At 52.3% G+C, this 16461-nt stretch overlaps 1 protein-coding gene and 1 pseudogene across 2 annotated transcripts; one reads left to right on the forward strand and one right to left on the reverse strand.

Moving 5' to 3' along the window:
- The first annotated feature begins 880 nt into the window (after positions 1 to 880).
- On the forward strand, positions 881 to 14884 carry FAM110A (family with sequence similarity 110 member A). Of its 2 annotated transcripts, none has more exons than XM_050807267.1 (2): positions 881 to 1129; positions 13333 to 14884. In XM_050807267.1, the coding sequence occupies exon 2, from the start codon at positions 13430 to 13432 to the stop codon at positions 14315 to 14317; it is 888 nt and encodes a 295-aa protein (XP_050663224.1). In that variant the 5' UTR covers positions 881 to 1129; positions 13333 to 13429; the 3' UTR covers positions 14318 to 14884. The 2 variants fall into 2 exon arrangements, with proteins under 2 accessions (XP_050663224.1, XP_050663223.1); XM_050807266.1 differs by lacking the exon at positions 881 to 1129 and adding an exon at positions 9848 to 9923.
- On the reverse strand, positions 8061 to 10148 carry LOC126964115 (40S ribosomal protein S10-like; annotated as a pseudogene).
- Positions 14885 to 16461: the final 1577 nt, after the last annotated feature.

A 16461-nucleotide genomic window follows, 5' to 3' on the forward strand; every position in this document is an offset into this window, starting at 1 on the left:
GACCAGTCTGGGCAACATGGCAAAACCCTGTCTCTACAAAAAATACAGAAAATACCGGGTGTGGTAGTGCACACCTGTAGTCCCAGCTACTCGGGAGGCTGAGGTGGGAAGATTGCTTGACCCCAGGAGACTGAGGCTGCTGTAAGCTGAGATCCCACCACTGCACTCCAGCCAGGGTGACTCCATCTCAAAAAAAAAAAAAAAAAAAAAAAAAAGGAAAGAAAAAAAGAAAGTGTTAATAATTAAAAGTACTTTTAGAGGGTTATGTCATAAGCCTTGACAAGAGTTGTTCTGTAAAGCTACCTGGCATGTAAAACGCTCAATTAAGTTAGTTAGCTCTTCCACAGGATGGAATTATATAACCAACCCCTTTCAAGAGGCATTTAAGTTGTTTCCATTATTTTGTCATGATGAATAAGGTTGAGCAATATTAATCTTTGCTCATATCTTTGGTCATTTCCTTTGTAAATTTCGGGACTGCTGGGTGTGCACATTTTAAAATTAACTCACTCATCATCATGCAGTTAGGAGAACAGAGAAAGGAAGGGGCTGTGCGGGGTCACATAGGGAGTTAGCGTCAAAGTCAGGACTAGGAATCAGCCAGGGTCCTCTAACTGGAGCTCTTCCAGCTGGTGCCCTAGAGGAAGTCCCGGCTGCAAGCCGGAGGGAGGAGGAAGGGAAAGAACCAGGCGCCGGGTCTGAAGCGGCAGCAGGAAGAAGGTGGGGCCGGTTGGGAGGAGGGGGCGGAGCTGCTGAGCCGCGCCGCTCCTTCGGGCTGCAGAAGCTAAGCGGTCGCCTGGCAACCCCGGCGGCGCGCCGTTCGAACGGAAGCGAGGAACCAATCAGGAAGTCCGGGGCGAACCATTCTGGAGTGAAGGGGGGCGGGGTGCTCACTTCCCCTTTCTCGGCGCTCGAGGGACTTTCCCTGCGGTGGGGGCCTTCGACAGTCAGGGCCACCCGCTCAGCTCGACTGCGGAGGGCAGTTCCGAAGGGGACCCCAAAGGTGCCCACGCGGGGCTGGGGCCTCCTGGGCGCCGTTGGGAGCGGCCACTACCAGCCCGGGTCCGAGCGGTCAGCCTCTCCGAAGACTGCGCGGAAGGAGCCGGGACACGCCTAGGACGGGCTCCAGGTGAGGGCGCGGGTGGTTCCGGGTGCGACCCGGGATCTGGGGGACTCTGTTCCCCGAGCGCCTGCTGTCTGCTTTCTCCCCGCGTCGTACCTGCGTGTCATTTCACAGATGAGGACTCTGAGGTTCAGAGAGGCAAGTGTCCTGGCTCGGCGAGCTCTGGCAGAGAATCCAGTTCAAGGCTTTCCGCCCTACCTCGCAGCCCCTAGTCTAGTCATATCTAGACTTGCCTTGAGAGGTACAGACGGGCAACTGGTAGTCATTTTCCCAGCATTTTATCGGCAGGGACACGGCCTATGGACCCCTGGCTGGATCACCTATCCCTGCGCCCCACACTGTCCTCGGGATACCCCTTTTGGGCGTCTTTCTTCTCCGCACTCCGGGGTTGGACTCGGCTCATTTGGCGCCCTTCTGCCTACGGGGCTCTGAACTCCAGAGCTCCCCCTCTCAGAGGACCACTCTTTGGGCATCGGATGGCACTGACATTTCTGGGCTGGATATAGGGGCAGCAGATTCTCCAGCCCCCAGAGTCGCTGCTGGCCTCTTGGGAATCTTCCCCGGTCTGGGGAAGGGAATAAAGCCAGTCCCTGAACCAAAGCCACTAGTCACCAGAGACTTTGGAATTGGGGGTGGGGCCGGGATTCCCTCAGGAGGAGCATCTGATCTAGGCCAGATCCTGCTCTGTCTCCTGGGGACACCCCTTGCCCCCTAGGTTGCTATTGTCAGTCTCCTTTTGTAGGTGGGGAAACTGAGGTTCTAAGAAGTTAAGCCTCTTGTCGAAGTCCCAGTCAGACAATGCAGTGGTTATTAGCTCCTGGTCCCTCTGGCTTCAATCTTAGAATCCTTGACACCCAGAGTCATGCATTTTGAGAGTCTTGAATCTCTTCATAAGGGAGTTACATATCTCCTCTCCTCTGGAGCCTCCCCCTGGCTTTGGGGACAGGATCTCTGAACACTCAGAAAACAAGCCTTTCCTTTATTCTTTCAACAAATATTATTGACTTCATAAGCCTTGCTCTTGTTCTTGCATGTTTTGTTTTTCTCAGTAGCATTTACTCCACCTTATGTCCTATATATTTTACTTATTAGCAAATTTATCACCTTCTCCCACTGTGATGCAAGGCAGGGGCTGAGGCAATTGAGGTCCTCACCACCAGTGCAAAATTTAGGGATGCCCTGAACCTCAGTAATCAAGATAACTGAAACTAATGTTCATGGACCATTTGTATGTTCTGCAGGCAGGAGGTTAACTCACACAGCCTTCATGAAGCACAGTCCTCCCATCTCATTCTCTCTCTCTCTCTCTATATATATATATGTGTGTGTGTGTGTGTGTGTGTGTGTATATATATATATATGCATATTTATAAATCGTGAAACCACTGCCCTGTCCCTGACTTGCTCTGTGACATTGAGTAAGTTTCTTCAGTCTCTGGGCTGAGCTAAGAAGTCATGATGGTGCACTCAGGCCTGGACAGAGGGCGGTCTAGGATAGGAAGCAGACTTGGTTGTGGATTACAAATACATCCCCCAGACTCAGCTGTCCCACTTCTAAGCAAAATGATGTAGATGCAGTGATGCTGCAGTGTGGTTTGTAGGCAGAAATGAGACACACTCTAAGTGGCCACCAGTAGGGGATGATGGGAAATTCTACTGTGCAGCTGGGAAAAAGGACATGCTCTTTATGTACTGATGTGGCACCAAGAACAAAACATACTATTGAGCAAAAAGAACAAGATGAAAATGGTACACATAGCATCGTGACGCCATATGTGTAACAATGGAGACAGAATATATATTCATACTTGCCTGCATCTGCCTAAAGTCTCTCAGGAAGGATAAGCAACAGTCTGGTCACGATGGTGCCTGCAGGGAGGAGAAATGGGGACAGGGTGGGAGGAGGTTGTTGTTGTTTTTTTTTTTAAACTTCACTATCTTTACCGTTTTTGAATTTTGAGTTGTGTGCATGTATCATCTATTTTAAAAATTTAAAAATTAAGGCCAGGTGCGGTGGCTCACGCCTGTAATCTCAGCACTTTGGGAGGCCAAGGCGGGTGGATCACTTGAGGTCAGGAGTTTCAGACCAGCCTGGCCAACGTGGTGAAACCTCATCTTTACTAAAAATTACAAAAATTAGCCGGATGTGGTGGCACGAGCCTATAATCCCAGCTACTTGGGAGGCTGAGGCAGGAGAATCACTTAAACCTGGGAGGTGGAGGTTGCGGTGATCCCGGTGCACTCCAGCCTGGGTGACAACAGGAAAACTCTGTCTAAAAAATAAAAAATAAAATTACATATATATATGTGTGTGTGTGTGTGTGTGTCTATATATATATATATATATATATATATATATATATGCATGTTTATAAATCATGAGACCACTGCCCTGTCCCTGACTTGCTCTGTGACACTAAGTTTCTTCAGTCTCTGGGCTGAGCTAAGAAGTCATGATGGTGTACTCAGGCCTGGGCAGAGGGCGGTCTAGGATAGGAAGTGGGCTTGGCTATGGATCTGCCTCCCCCTCACCTTTCTAATCCTGCGTGCCAGGTCCTTCCCCAAGACCTTGCATGTGTTATCTCTCTCATTCCGTCCCCACTGCAAAATCCTTTGTCCCCATTTTGCAACCTCAAGTGCAGACCTAGAAGATCAACTTGGTAGAGGTGAGCATATCAGTGGGCCTAGATGTCCACATCCACACCCATTCCACAGCCTACTCCCTTCTCCCTTCCTAAAGTTAGTGCAAGGCCACCCTGAGCAAGGCTGACTCCTGGGCAGGCCAGGGCACCAGCGTCTGGGAGGCCTCCAGAAATAGCTCAGGGCCTGGTGTGGCTCTGGAGGCAGCCCAGCTGGGTGTCTCTGACCTGGACAGCTGGGCTGAAATTGAGCTGGGGCTGTCCTGCTGGCTGGCCCCTTGCCACTGCCTGGAGCCTTCCTGATCTCCTCTGGGGCAAGCAAGGGCCTCCCCAAATCTAGGCCAGGCTTCCGCTGAAGGGAAAGAAAGAAGCAGGTGGAAGGAAGGGGGCGGGTTGGGTGTAGAATGTCATGAAAATTATAACCTTTGGAAACCACACCTCCCACCCCCTCACCAAAGAATAAAAATCACTGACACCTCTTGAGCAGTTACTGTGTTCCAAGTACTTTACAAGTATGAACTCATTTAATTCCCTCAACTCTGTGATGTAAGGTAATTACTGCTGTTCTTATTTCCATCTTGCAGAGGGGAGACTGAGCACAAGAGAGGTTTAATAATTTGCATAAGATAACCTAGAGGTGGAATTTGAACCCAGAGAGTCTGGCTCTAAATTTTACATTTTTTAGGGGGGTGGGGTGGGGCGGTAAGTGAATTAAAACGTATATAAAATAAAATTTACCATTGTCACCACTTTTAAGTATACAGTTCGGTGGCATTAAGTACATTCACATTGTTGTACAACCGTCACCACCATCCATCTTCAGAATGTTTTCATCTTCCCAAACTGAAACTCAATACTCAATAAACAGTTCCCCATTGCCTCTCCCTCTAGTGCCTGGCAATCACTGTTCTACTTTCTGTTTGAGTGAATTTGACCACTTTGGGTACCTCTAGGTATTATAAATGGAATCATACAGTATTTGTCTCATTGAGTCTGGCTTATTTCACTTAGCATAATGCCTTCAAGTTTCACCCATGTTGTTGTATGTGTTAGAATTTCCTTTTCAAGGCTGAATAATATTCTATTCTAATATTCTATGTATATGCTACCTTCTGTTTATCCATTCATCCCTTGATGGACACTTGGATTGCTTTTGGCTGTTGTGACTAATGCTGCTTTGAGCATGGATGTACAAATATCTGTATGAGTTCCTGCTTTTAATTGTTTTGAGTATACACCCAGAAATGGAATTGCTGGGTGATCCTATGGTAATTCTGTTTAATTTTTTGAGGAACTACTTTACTGCATTTCACAGTGACTGCACCATTTTATGTGTCCATCAGCAGTGCACAAAGCACTAATTTCTCAACATCTTCACCAACACTTGTTATTTTCCGTTTTTTTTTTTTTTTTTTTGGTAATGTCCATCTTCAGGGGTGTGATGTGGTATCTCATTGTGGTTTTAATTTACATTTCCCTAATGACTAATGGTGTTGAGCATCTTTTCCTGTGCCTAATGGCCATTTGTATATCTTTGGAGAAATGTCTATTCAAGTGACAAGTGACTCTGCATTCTTTTTTTTTTTTGAGACAGAGTTTCTCTCTGTCACCCAGGCTGGAGTGCAGTGGTGCCATCTCAACTCACTGCAACCTCTGTGTCCCCGGTTCAAGTGATTCTCCTGCTTCAGCCTCCCGAGTAGCTGGGATTACAGGCACCCGCCACCATGCCGGGCTAATTTTTGTATTTTTAGTAGAGACGGGGTTTCACCATCTTGGCCAGTCTGGTCTTGAACTCCTAACCTCGTGATCCACCTGCCTTGGCCTCCCAAAGTTCTGGGATTACAGGTGTGAGCCACCGCACCCAGCTATGACTCTGCATTCTTAACTATTACCTGTGCTTCTCTTAGATTTGTAACCTCTGAGAATAGTGGATCAGCATTCTGGGCTGATGAAGGCCCCCCTTCATTCTGGGCTGATGAAGGAGCCGGGCACTGAATGATCTAGTTGGTTGAATAGTTATCATAGCCTGCTCTTTGGTGGCATTTCTCATACATGGGCCTCATGCAGAGAGGGAGGCACGGTTGTGAGTCCTGTTTTGCAGTTAGGGAAACTGAGATATGGAGACATTGAGTATTTTATCCGAGGTCTTATAGCTAATCATTGGTGGAGCTGGGATTTCAATGGGTTCTGGAGTCCATGCTATACCTTACAGATATGGCCAGGGGGATGGAGGCCTGCAGGCCTGCAAAGACCACTGCAGGCAGCAGAACCAGTGTGTGCAGAGGTTTGTATATGGTGGCTTTGGAGAAAGAACAGGACTTGGGTAGAAGTGGTCAGAGCCCAGCTTGAATGGTGGTGACTTGAAGTTGGAGGAAGAGTAGGACAGGTCTGGAAAGGCCAGGAGCAGGGTCAGGGTTTGGAGAGGAGGCTTGGTGCTTAGGGACCCTGGCCTTTTTTTTTCTTCTCACAAGATATTTATTAATTACAAAGGGAAAATAGTAATTGTACAGTGGAGAAATTTGGCAGATACTGCCTTAACCAAGGAATTGGCTGATCACTAAGATTAAGACAAACTGTTGTTATGAGTGGGTGTGGTAATGTACCTATAGTCCCAGCCACTCAGGAGGCTGAGGTGGGAGGATTGCTTGAGCCCACCTATTTGAGGCTGCAGTGAGCTATGGAGTGCACTCCAACCTGGGCAACACAGTGAGACCTCATCTCTTAAAAAAAGAAAAAAGAAGCCTCCTGACACCATGTACTGAGAAGGACACAACATCACTTTTGTGTTATTTTTTTTTTTTTTTTTTTTTTTTTTTTAAGATGGAGTCTTGCTCTGTCCCCCAGGCTGGAGTGCAGTGGCCGGATCTCAGCTCACTGCAAGCTCCTCCTCTCGGGTTCACGCCATTCTCCTGCCTCAGCCTCCCGAGTAGCTGGGACTACAGGCACCCGCCACTTCGCCCGGCTAGTTTTTTTTTTTGTATTTTTTAGTAGAGACGGGGTTTCACCGTGTTAGCCAGGATGGTCTCGATCTCCTGACCTCATGATCCGCCCGTCTCAGCCTCCCAAAGTGCTGGGATTACAGGCTTGAGCGCCCGGCCCACTTTTGTGTTATTCTTGATAGATATGTATAACTTTCTCTCCTTTCTTTCTTCCTCTTTCTTTCTTTCTTTCTTTCTTTCTTTCTTTCTTATTGATATAAGAAAAAGCTTTATACATTTAATGTATACCTCTTGATGAGTGGCCTTGGCCTTTGAGGTGGCCTGGGTCCAGTCCAGCTAGTTGTTCAATGGTATTTCCTCTTTGTTTGGTCCCTGGAGGAAGAAAATTGGAAGGGTGTGATGGAGCTCATGGTCCAGTGGGAGAGATAAGGAAACGAATTATATTTCCTATCCTAGATAAAAAAGTATCTAAAATGACAGGATGTAATGAGTGCTTGGAAGGGAATAAAATGGGTGAAAAAGCTGACACCCCCTCTTGGGGGGTCTCTTGGAGGAGATGGCATTTGAAGTGAGATCTGAAGGGGGTGAGGGAAGAGAGTCCAGGCAGAGAACAGCTGGTGCAAAAGCCCTGAGGCAGGAAAGACCTTGTGTTCAGGAACAGCAGGGAGGGCTTTGTGGCCAGAGCAGGAAAGAGGTTGCAGATAATATGGGAGATTTGGACAAGGACTGAGTCCTGGAAGGCCTGAGGGCCAAGTAAGCAGCTTGGATTTTTTTTTTTTTTTTGAGACGGAGTCTCGCTCTGTCGCCCAGGCTGGAGTGTAGTGGTGCGATCTCAGCTCATTGCAGGGAGTTTGGATTTTATCGTTAAGGGAGCCACAGGAGGGTTTAAACACAGCAGTAATGAGACCTTATTTGTGCTGGGAAAACATTGCCATTATTGCCCCCATTTTACAGCAGAGGAAACCGAGACTTAGAACCATAACCAGGGAGTGCTTCCTAAGGTGGCTTCTCCCTCTGGGGTCCAGCCGACGAGGCAGTAGATTATTCAGGAGTTCCTTGCGGGGCACATCTGGTAAGTGGCCAAAGCCCAACACAGAAACACTGTCTCTTCCACCTCGCCTCCCCAGATGTGAGCCTGGGTTCCAATCCTGGCTCTACCATTAATCAACTGTGGAATTTTGGGCAAGTGGCCTTACCTCTTGGAGCCTCAGTTTTCTCATCTGAAAATTGGCATAATGATAGTAGACCTCACAGAGTAGGTTTGAGGATTAAATGAGTTAACATTTTGTAAAGAGCTTAAAATGGTGTCTAGTACAAAGAAAGTGCTCAGATGAGATTTGTTCTTTTCTTTTTTGGCTGTAAATTTATTCAATGCAAAATAATCCTCTCCAATTTTACTGAGGTGGCTGACCACGTCCACGACCAGATCTGCCTCTAAATTGGAATTTGGTTGCTGACCCAGCCCCAGCTTCGGCTGTCTTGTCAGCACCAGGGGGCACAGAACACTGTCTGTAGGTGTCTCTGTCAGCTTCCGTTCTTGTGAGTCTTGCAGGTCGCTCACCCTCCAGACCTTTAGGCCGAGGCCTGCCAGTCTCTGGACGGCTGCGGCGTAGGGTGGCAGGAACAATCTCTGGGGGCAGATGAAGGTAATCATGGAGATACTGGATACCCTCATTGGTAAGGTACCAGTAGAAATGTCTCCAGGCAAACTCTTCCTTCACGTAGCCTCAGGACTTGAGAGACTGCATGGCCTTCATGACATGAAGGTTGGGCACATTCTTGTCTGCCAGCTCCAGGTGCTTAGGCATGTGGACATCCTTCTTGGCCACCATGACTCCCTCCTTAAAAAGGAGTTCATAAATGGCAATCGGTTCTTCTTACGCATCAGCATCTTGGCAGCTGTAAGGTCCGGGGCTGGGGCTAGAAAGGAAGGACTGTTCTTTTCTATTACGAAAATAATTATTGTTGCTTTGCTGTTACTACTATTAGTGCCTGAAGGAGCCTTCCCTCCCCATCCTCCATTTCTGCCTCAGTGGAGGGCTAGGCAGGGCTCAGCAGGCCATTTGGAGGATGATGGATTGTTGCCCCATTCCCTGTAAAATCAGGGACTGGAGGAGGCTGCAGTGCTGAGGGGGAGGGAAAGCTGATGTGAGTCACTGCCGGCCTCATGCCCTACACCCTGGTGCTGGCCCAGCTGCCACAGGCACAGACATGGGACAGGAGCCTCTTCAGCCTGAGCGGGGCGGAGGGCTGAGGCTGAGGCCTGGGAGACAGCTCCTTCTCTGCGCCTCAGGATTCCTGTGAAAAAATGGCCTATCAGATGTGCCTACCTGAAGTGAGTTATAGGACTTGGGCTGGAAGAGGTGACAGTCACTACCCTCTGGGAATTCCTTCCTGCAGGGGTGCAGTCTCATGGGATAAAATGAGGGGGCTCTGGGGGGTTAAATGAGTATGGTGTCTAGCATCCAAAAATTCTAGTTATTGTTGTTACTATGACGGCTGTTGTTACCGACGTTAACAGTTTTTCACAAGGCTGCTAAGGCATCCTCAGACTCAGCCTGTTCCAGATGGATGGGCTCTGCATGTGACGGAATGGAGCACCAGGAGGGTCCCGCAGCTTGCTCAGGGACACACAGCTATAAAGTGGTGGCGTTAAGGCTTGGTCTGGAGGGAAAGTGCGCAGGCTGGACTCCCCAGAGTGATTTTGGGCTAGTGACTCAGCCTCTCCCAGCCTCAGTTTACCATTAGTCAAATGGGGTAACAATAGAACTCACCAGATAGCGATTGTTGGGAAGATTAAAATGGGTTACCTGATACCAAGAAAAACACTTTCCCGTGCCTGGCACAGTGAACATTACCAGGCAGTCCTTCTGAGTGTCAGGGAAGGGGGCTCAGTTTGTCCGTCTCTAAGATGGGTGCGCTTGCCTGCCGGAGCCACCGGGACTCCGCGCGCCAGGTGTGCGGTGGGCGGGTCTCGGCTCCCGGAAGAACTTCCCTGGGTGGTCCTGGAGCCGGTCGGACCCGGTTACGGAGCCAGGCCAGCTGCCAGCGGCCGGGGCTCGGGTTCTGGCCCCTGCCTGGCTTTCCTTACCCTTTTCGGGTAATACCTGGACCGGCGGGTTCACTTGCCCGCAGCCGCCGGAAGTTGCGCAAACTCAGGTTGCCGGAGCCCCAGGTGGGCCGGGCCGGAGGAGCGCAGGCCAGCGGCGCGGGCGCAGCCAGGTACGTGCGGACCTGCGTGGGGGGGCGCCCAGCCTGAGGTAGGGGGCGGCCCGAGTACCCCTCCACCCCGGGACGGCGGAAACGGGGCAGGGATCTACCTTTCGGCTTCAAGAGGACCGCGGGGATCGTGCCGCTCGCTCCCTCATTTGAGATCCAGGCCAACTCGGACTCAGAGGGGCGGCGAGTGGCGAGGGTCACACAGCGCCCTGCTAAACGTCCCCCCATCTCCCGCCACCGGGATTCCTCAAGCTTGCCCGGAATTGAGGGAGAGCAAAAGCCAGACTGGGGATCTGAGTTTCCCGTAGTCTTGCCCCGCGGCCTCTGGAGGCTGACGCCGGGGAGCTGATGGGGAGGGGACGAGGTGGGGATGCGTGCCACGGTGATGCAAACCAGAAGGGCCGGCGGTTGGGGGCATTCATGGGAGGCATTTGAATCCGTGGGTGGGGCATTGGGCGGTGAGAGGAGGCCTCAGAGGGGACCTTGAGTCCCGCTTGGGGACTTGGGACCCTGGCTTCATCTGGCAGGAGCCGCTGCACCTCCGTTTGCCCACCCGTGACATGGGGCTGTTGAAGTGAGCACACTGATCAGCCTGTCTTGGGCCTGCTTTGTCAGCGGTGTGGGCTGGGACAGACTCTCGTGAGGTTTGCTAGAGACCCCTCCGTGGGGGTAGTCTGTGGACTTGGGTAGTCAAAATCTTCTTAAAGACCAGTGGCCTGGTTCGTGGCTCCGCCTTTTTGCCAGATGCTGAGGAAAGCCCTCGACCTGTTTGATCTCCATCCTTATCATGACCTGGAGGCTCAGGAAGGTCTATTTTTAACCTCATTTCACGGAGAAGGTAACCGAGTCTGTAAAGAGGCGAAGCTGCTTGCGCAAGGCGCACAGCGAGCGGGTGGGCGAACCGAAGGCCGGCGGGCCCGCGGCGCCAAATCCGGGGTTAGCTCTCGCATCTGTCCCAGCCCCGCCAGAGGGGACACCAGGGCCAGCAGATCGGGCCGCAGGGACTGGGGGCCCGATCGGGGTCGTGCATGGGGCTTCTGCCCAGGCCCCGCCCGTCTGACCTCCTTCTCCCTCTTTATCCGGATGGTGCCCGCGAGGGAACTGCCACTGTGGACGGGTTGGACTGGTTTGGGAGGTGGCGGCCTGGGGGTGGGGCAGAGTTTGGCTGCCTCTACTATGCTCCTTTCCTGTCAGGTCCTTCCCACCTGAGGTCTCCTGGGGGTCGGCCCTGGTGGAGCAAGGCTTCCTTTCCCATCCACTCCATCTCTCCTGCCTTGGGAGCAGCACCCAAGGTTCTATTCCCAACGTTTCGCTGCTGCAGAGGTCTCCAGCTGGTGGTTGGGGGCCAGATGGAGGAGGGGACAGATATGTTTGCAGACATATTTTGTTTGCTGCACATGCAATGTTTTAATCATTATTATTGAATATGCTAACAGTTTTAAGAATCTAGAGTTTTTATGGAAGTCTGGATTTCCAGCTTCCTGGAACAATACACCTACCACCTTGGACCCATATACCTGCAGCAGGCAGGGTACCTAGATGTCTCTAGTTCATCTCTGATCACCCAGTTCACATCTGGCTCCCATAAATATTTCAGTTCAATAAATATTTATTGAATATTTTGTCTTAGTATGTGTCTAGGGCAATATCTTGAAACTGGGGTATAGTGAACAAAATAGCCACCCTCACCTGCCCCCCCCCCACACCCCTGCCCTCATGGAGCTGATATTTTAGGGGGACAGGGACAACAAAGAATAAAACACCCATACACAAATAGAGTACTTGTGCAGGGAATAAGGAGAAAAGGAATAGTGCGGGGAGGGGGTCAGGAGCGCAGGGGAGAAACAGGATGTGGTATTGAAATCAGTGCCTTATTTATCTACTCTGGGACCTGGGAAAGTCAGTTCTCTCAATCTCAGTTTCTCCATCTGCACAATGACCCACAGGCTTATGGGAGGTTATAGGGAGGATGGCACCCAGCAGGGATCCCTGCCTCCCCACCCTGATCCAGACTCGCTCCCTCCTGGATTTTTGGATGTCTAGGTGGGGCTGTCCAGTGTAGCTTCCTACCATGGATGGAAATGCTCTACTTTGTGCTGCCAAGTACAGTGACAACTGGCCACATGTGGCTACTGAGAACTTGAAATGCCACTAGTGTGGCTCAGGAACGGAATTTTATGTTTTTATTTCATTTAAATTTAAAGTTAGGGTTGAATAGCCATATGTGGCTGGTGGCTATTGAGCTGGACAGCACAGGTCTAAATGGCTTGAACTGCATGTCCTCTTGGGGAACACCTAGATTAAGTACCCGCCCCCTCTGTTTTACAGATGAGAATGTTTAGGACTTGGTATATGGGTTTTCTTCTGCCCCATCACCAAGGGGCCTTGTGGGGTGACTCTGTGGGCTTGACCCTTCCTTGGAAACAGGGTCAGGGTTGGCTTGATGCCTGGGACATCAGGCTCTGACACTTGGGTGACCACATGGACACTTGTGCATCCAGGTGTATGCCCTCCTCCCAGGTGAGTGCCCATTCCATGGCTGCAGGCAGATCAAGGGTCTGCCGGATGCCTCCATGCAGGGCTGTGTGATTTGGGACATTTCCAGCTTCTCTCAGCACAGCATAGCTCAGGGCTGACGTTTCCACGTGACAGGCATTTGTGGATCACCGTGGGCCATCCAGTTCTATGCTGGAAGCTGACGGATGTATGGACTCCACTGGGGCGGGGGTGGAGATTTTCTTTGCTCCTTCCCTATAAGCTCTGCCCTTTGCCTGGGGCCTGGCATGTCTAGGCGGGTGGATGGCACAGGGAAGCTTCCTGCCTGGATGGGTGAGGGGTAGAGGTGGTACCAGGCTCCCTTTGGGAAGTCCAGATGGGGTGTGGGGCTGGAGCCCTTTTTCTTGGTCATTTAACCCTACACTCCTGTGGCAGCACCTTCCTTCTTGGTGGTAAGGGGCAGAGCTGGGTTAACTTAAGCAAGTTGGTTGCCTCTCTGGGCTTCAGTTTCTCCATCCAAAAAATGGGGCTGTTGAGAGGACCCGAGGTTGAGTTGACTGGTGCGTAGCACAGAGCTTGGAGCCTCCCTTGCTCCCTTTAGCGCTTGCCTTGCCCTGTCTTTTCTGCCCAGGTTGCCCAGGTCTTTCTTCTCTAGCACCTTTTTTCTTCTCTTGGCCTCAGCTGGGCCTCGTTCCCCCGGGGCAGGAGGGAGGGGGTGTGGGTGGGGCCTGAGGCCCCGCAGCTGTCGCCTTCTGCCTGCTGATTGGCTCCTTATGGAGGGGCGTGGTCTCTACCTTATAATAGGGAAGGCGTCTTACCCTCTCTCAGCGGTGGCTGAACCTCTTTGTCTGAGCGCTCTCGGCTTTTTTTTTTTTTTTTTTTTTTTTTTTCTCTCTCTCTCTCTCCTTCACTGCAGCAGTTGCCGGTGTTCAGCTACCTACTTTCTGCCTGGATTTCTGGCTCCTCATTTCTCCAGTCTCCTCAGACCAAAGCCCTCGGGATATGCAGCAGCCATGCCTGTGGACACGCTGAGCCCTGGAGCCCCGGCCGCCCCCGCCCTACCTTGCCGCCTTCGGACCAAGGTCCCTGGCTACCTGCTACGGAGGCCGGCAGATGGTGGAGTTCGGAAACCGAGTGCTGTGGAGCGCCTGGAGGCCGACAAGGCCAAGTACGTCAAGAGCCTGCATGTGGCCAACACCCGCCAGGAACCGGTGCAGCCCCTGCTGTCCAAACAGCCACTTTTTAGCCCTGAGACTCGCCGCACAGTGCTCACGCCCAGCCGCCGAGCCCTGCCTGGCCCCTGCCGACGGCCCCAGCTGGACCTGGACATCCTCAGCAGCCTCATCAACTTGTGTGATAGTCCCGTGTCCCCTGCCGAGGCCAGCCGTACTCCTGGACGGGCAGAGGGAGCCGGCCAGCCTCCCCCAGCCACCCCTCCAAGACCGCCGCCCAGTACCTCTGCGGTCCGCCGAGTGGACGTCCGCCCCCTGCCTGCCTCGCCAGCCCGGCTCTGCCCATCACCGGGTCCTGCCGCCGCCTCCAGCCCAGCCCGGCCACCGGGTTTGCAACGCTCTAAGTCGGACTTGAGCGAGCGCTTTTCTAGGGCAGCTGCTGACCTTGAGCGCTTTTTTAACTTCTGCGGCCTGGACCCGGAGGAGGCAAGAGGGTTGGGTGTGGCCCACCTGGCACGGGCCAGCTCGGATATCGTGTCCCTGGCAGGGCCAAGTGCTGGGCCGGGCAGCTCTGAAGGGGGCTGCTCCCGCCGCAGCTCGGTTACTGTTGAGGAGCGGGCCCGGGAGCGCATTCCCTATGGCGTGTCGGTGGTGGAGCGCAATGCCCGCGTGATCAAGTGGCTGTATGGGTTAAGGCAGGCACGGGAGAGCCCAGCAGCTGAAGGCTAGACGCCACTGGGGAATTTGCCACAGGACAGATCAAGTGGTCCCTGGACCTCTCTTGCATCCATTCTCTGGATGGCCATGTCAGAGGCTCCACCCTGGTGTGAACCTGGTGTGGAGGCAAAGGCTTAGAGGCTGGACCAGCATTCTTGGGCAAGGACTGACTCTGGGAGGGTTTTGCTCTTGACTTTGGACACTTGAGAACCCCCTCCCCCCATCCCAATACAAGGTTTTTGACATGAGTGTAATCCTGCTTAGTTCCTCTTGTGGGCCTGCATTTGGGGTGCTTTGCCCTCCCCACTGAGAGTGAGGGGCCAAGGGATCTCCTCAATCTTGTCTCCCCAGCGGCTCTGTTTCCTCCTTCCTTCCTTGGCCTCTGTCATTTGCTGACTTCCTCTTCCTTACCCAGCGGAACTCACCCTGGGGTCAGGGCAGTGGGGAGGGGCCTATCCACTGCTCTTCCTAGTCCTTGGCAGCTGGCCTAGGTGGGCAGACTATAGGAGGGACTGGTTAGGAGTCTGCATTGCTTTGACTTCCCTCCCCTTGGTTAATAAACACAAATGCTTGTTTCTCGAGGGCTGGGCCTTCAGACTCTTCTGTGTTCACAAGAGAAGGGGTAAGAGAAGTCTTGGGGTGGGGCCATCAAAGCAGTAATTGTTTACCCCGAGATCTAGTGGTGGGGCATGATGATAGCAGCTGGCCTGGCTGGAGACATGTCCCCGCAATGGGTTCTCATAACTCTCCTGGAAGGCTGGCAGGCCTGCGTCATCAAGGAGGAAACTGAGGTCCAGCCACGAGTGGGCTGGAATAGAGCTGGGAGTAGGAATGGGGTCTTTCCCCTGCACCAGGAAGGGAGCCTGCAGGGGAAAGGCTGATGGGGTGCATAGACTTTCCCCCGCCATGAGTGTTGCATCCTCATCCAAGCCCTGCCCAGTTCCCAAGGGGGCAGGAAGCTTGGAGAGGGTAAACCCTGAACTTGAGGTTGCACAGACCATAGAGTGAGGATGGGAAATGGGAGTTTTTGGAGGACGAGAGACTTGGGGTGGACGGCACAAAATGAGTGGCCTTGCCTGGTGATCTTGGACAAGCCAGTCTCCCTCTGGGCCTCAGTGGGAGAGTTAGGCAGCACAGTCCTCCTTGGGTTGGGGCACTGGTGCATTCTGGGCCTTTCATGCTATATTCCAATACCTGGGGAGAGGGGAAGGAAGGGGCTGGCACTGGGCTTTGAGGCCTCAGCTTCTTCCAGTCTCCCTCCAGGTCAGTTACCTACTAGGATACCCCACCTTGGCTAGTGGAGCAGCTAGGGCTAGGGCTGGGCTTACAAAGGGCAAAAGTGGTGGTGGCCTCTCTGGTGCCCCACAGTGGGAGTGGAGAGGGGGTGGGTGGCGCTTCCTTTCACAGGCTGCCTTGGCTACAGCACTCAGAAACAGGAAGCTCTAATGGGGGCCCTGGTGACAGGTTTGATGTAGGTTTTATTTTAAGCATAAAGAGGAGATTTCCGTTGGACTCTTGACAAACATCCAGGTCAGCCCAGCTGTCCATCTCTCTGTCTGTCTGCCTGTCTACAACTAGCCCCCAGGGGCCTGGGATGGGCCTGGGCAGTTTGGTGAAAGAAGGGAAAATTGGGTTCTAGAAGAGGATGGTGTTTCAGCTCACGAGACTAGAGCTTGTGATACAGGTGGGGAGACAAGCATGAGGAGGGTGGTGACCTACCCACAACCCCCCATGGTGCCCAGCAGTTTTGACAGTGCAGGAGCTGGGCCTCCAGGGTCCCCATGCTGAAGGAGTGATGGTGTCAGGAGAGAGAATCCAGGCAGGATCTGCAGACGGGGCGCCCTTTGAGGTGTCAAAGACTAGATTTCCTGGACACCTCTGCTAGAATTCAGGGCTAGTCATTGCCCCTTGCTGTGACCTGGCAGCCTCCGAGTAACGCAAGAAGGTGGATGGGCTGGCTGCATTTTACATGTGAAGAAATTGAGGTTCAGGTCACAGGACTGGTAGGTGACATCTTGTTTCTGAAGGAGGGTTTAGTGCTTGAATCCTCAAGGTAAGCCATCTGAGGACTAGAATTATTGTCAGAGCAGGATGCTGAGCTCAGGGAAGGATAGCGACTTGTAGACTGTCACATAGCAGATCTGCGGGACAGCCTG

The sequence above is a fragment of the Macaca thibetana genome, chromosome 10, assembly GCF_024542745.1.
Source record: "Macaca thibetana thibetana isolate TM-01 chromosome 10, ASM2454274v1, whole genome shotgun sequence".
Classification (NCBI taxonomy): domain Eukaryota; kingdom Metazoa; phylum Chordata; class Mammalia; order Primates; family Cercopithecidae; genus Macaca; species Macaca thibetana.

Coding starts and splice junctions, on each gene's coding strand:
- FAM110A (XM_050807267.1), top strand. CDS start 13,430: ATGCCTGTGGACACGCTGAGCCCTGGAGCCCCGGCCGCCCCCGCCCTA.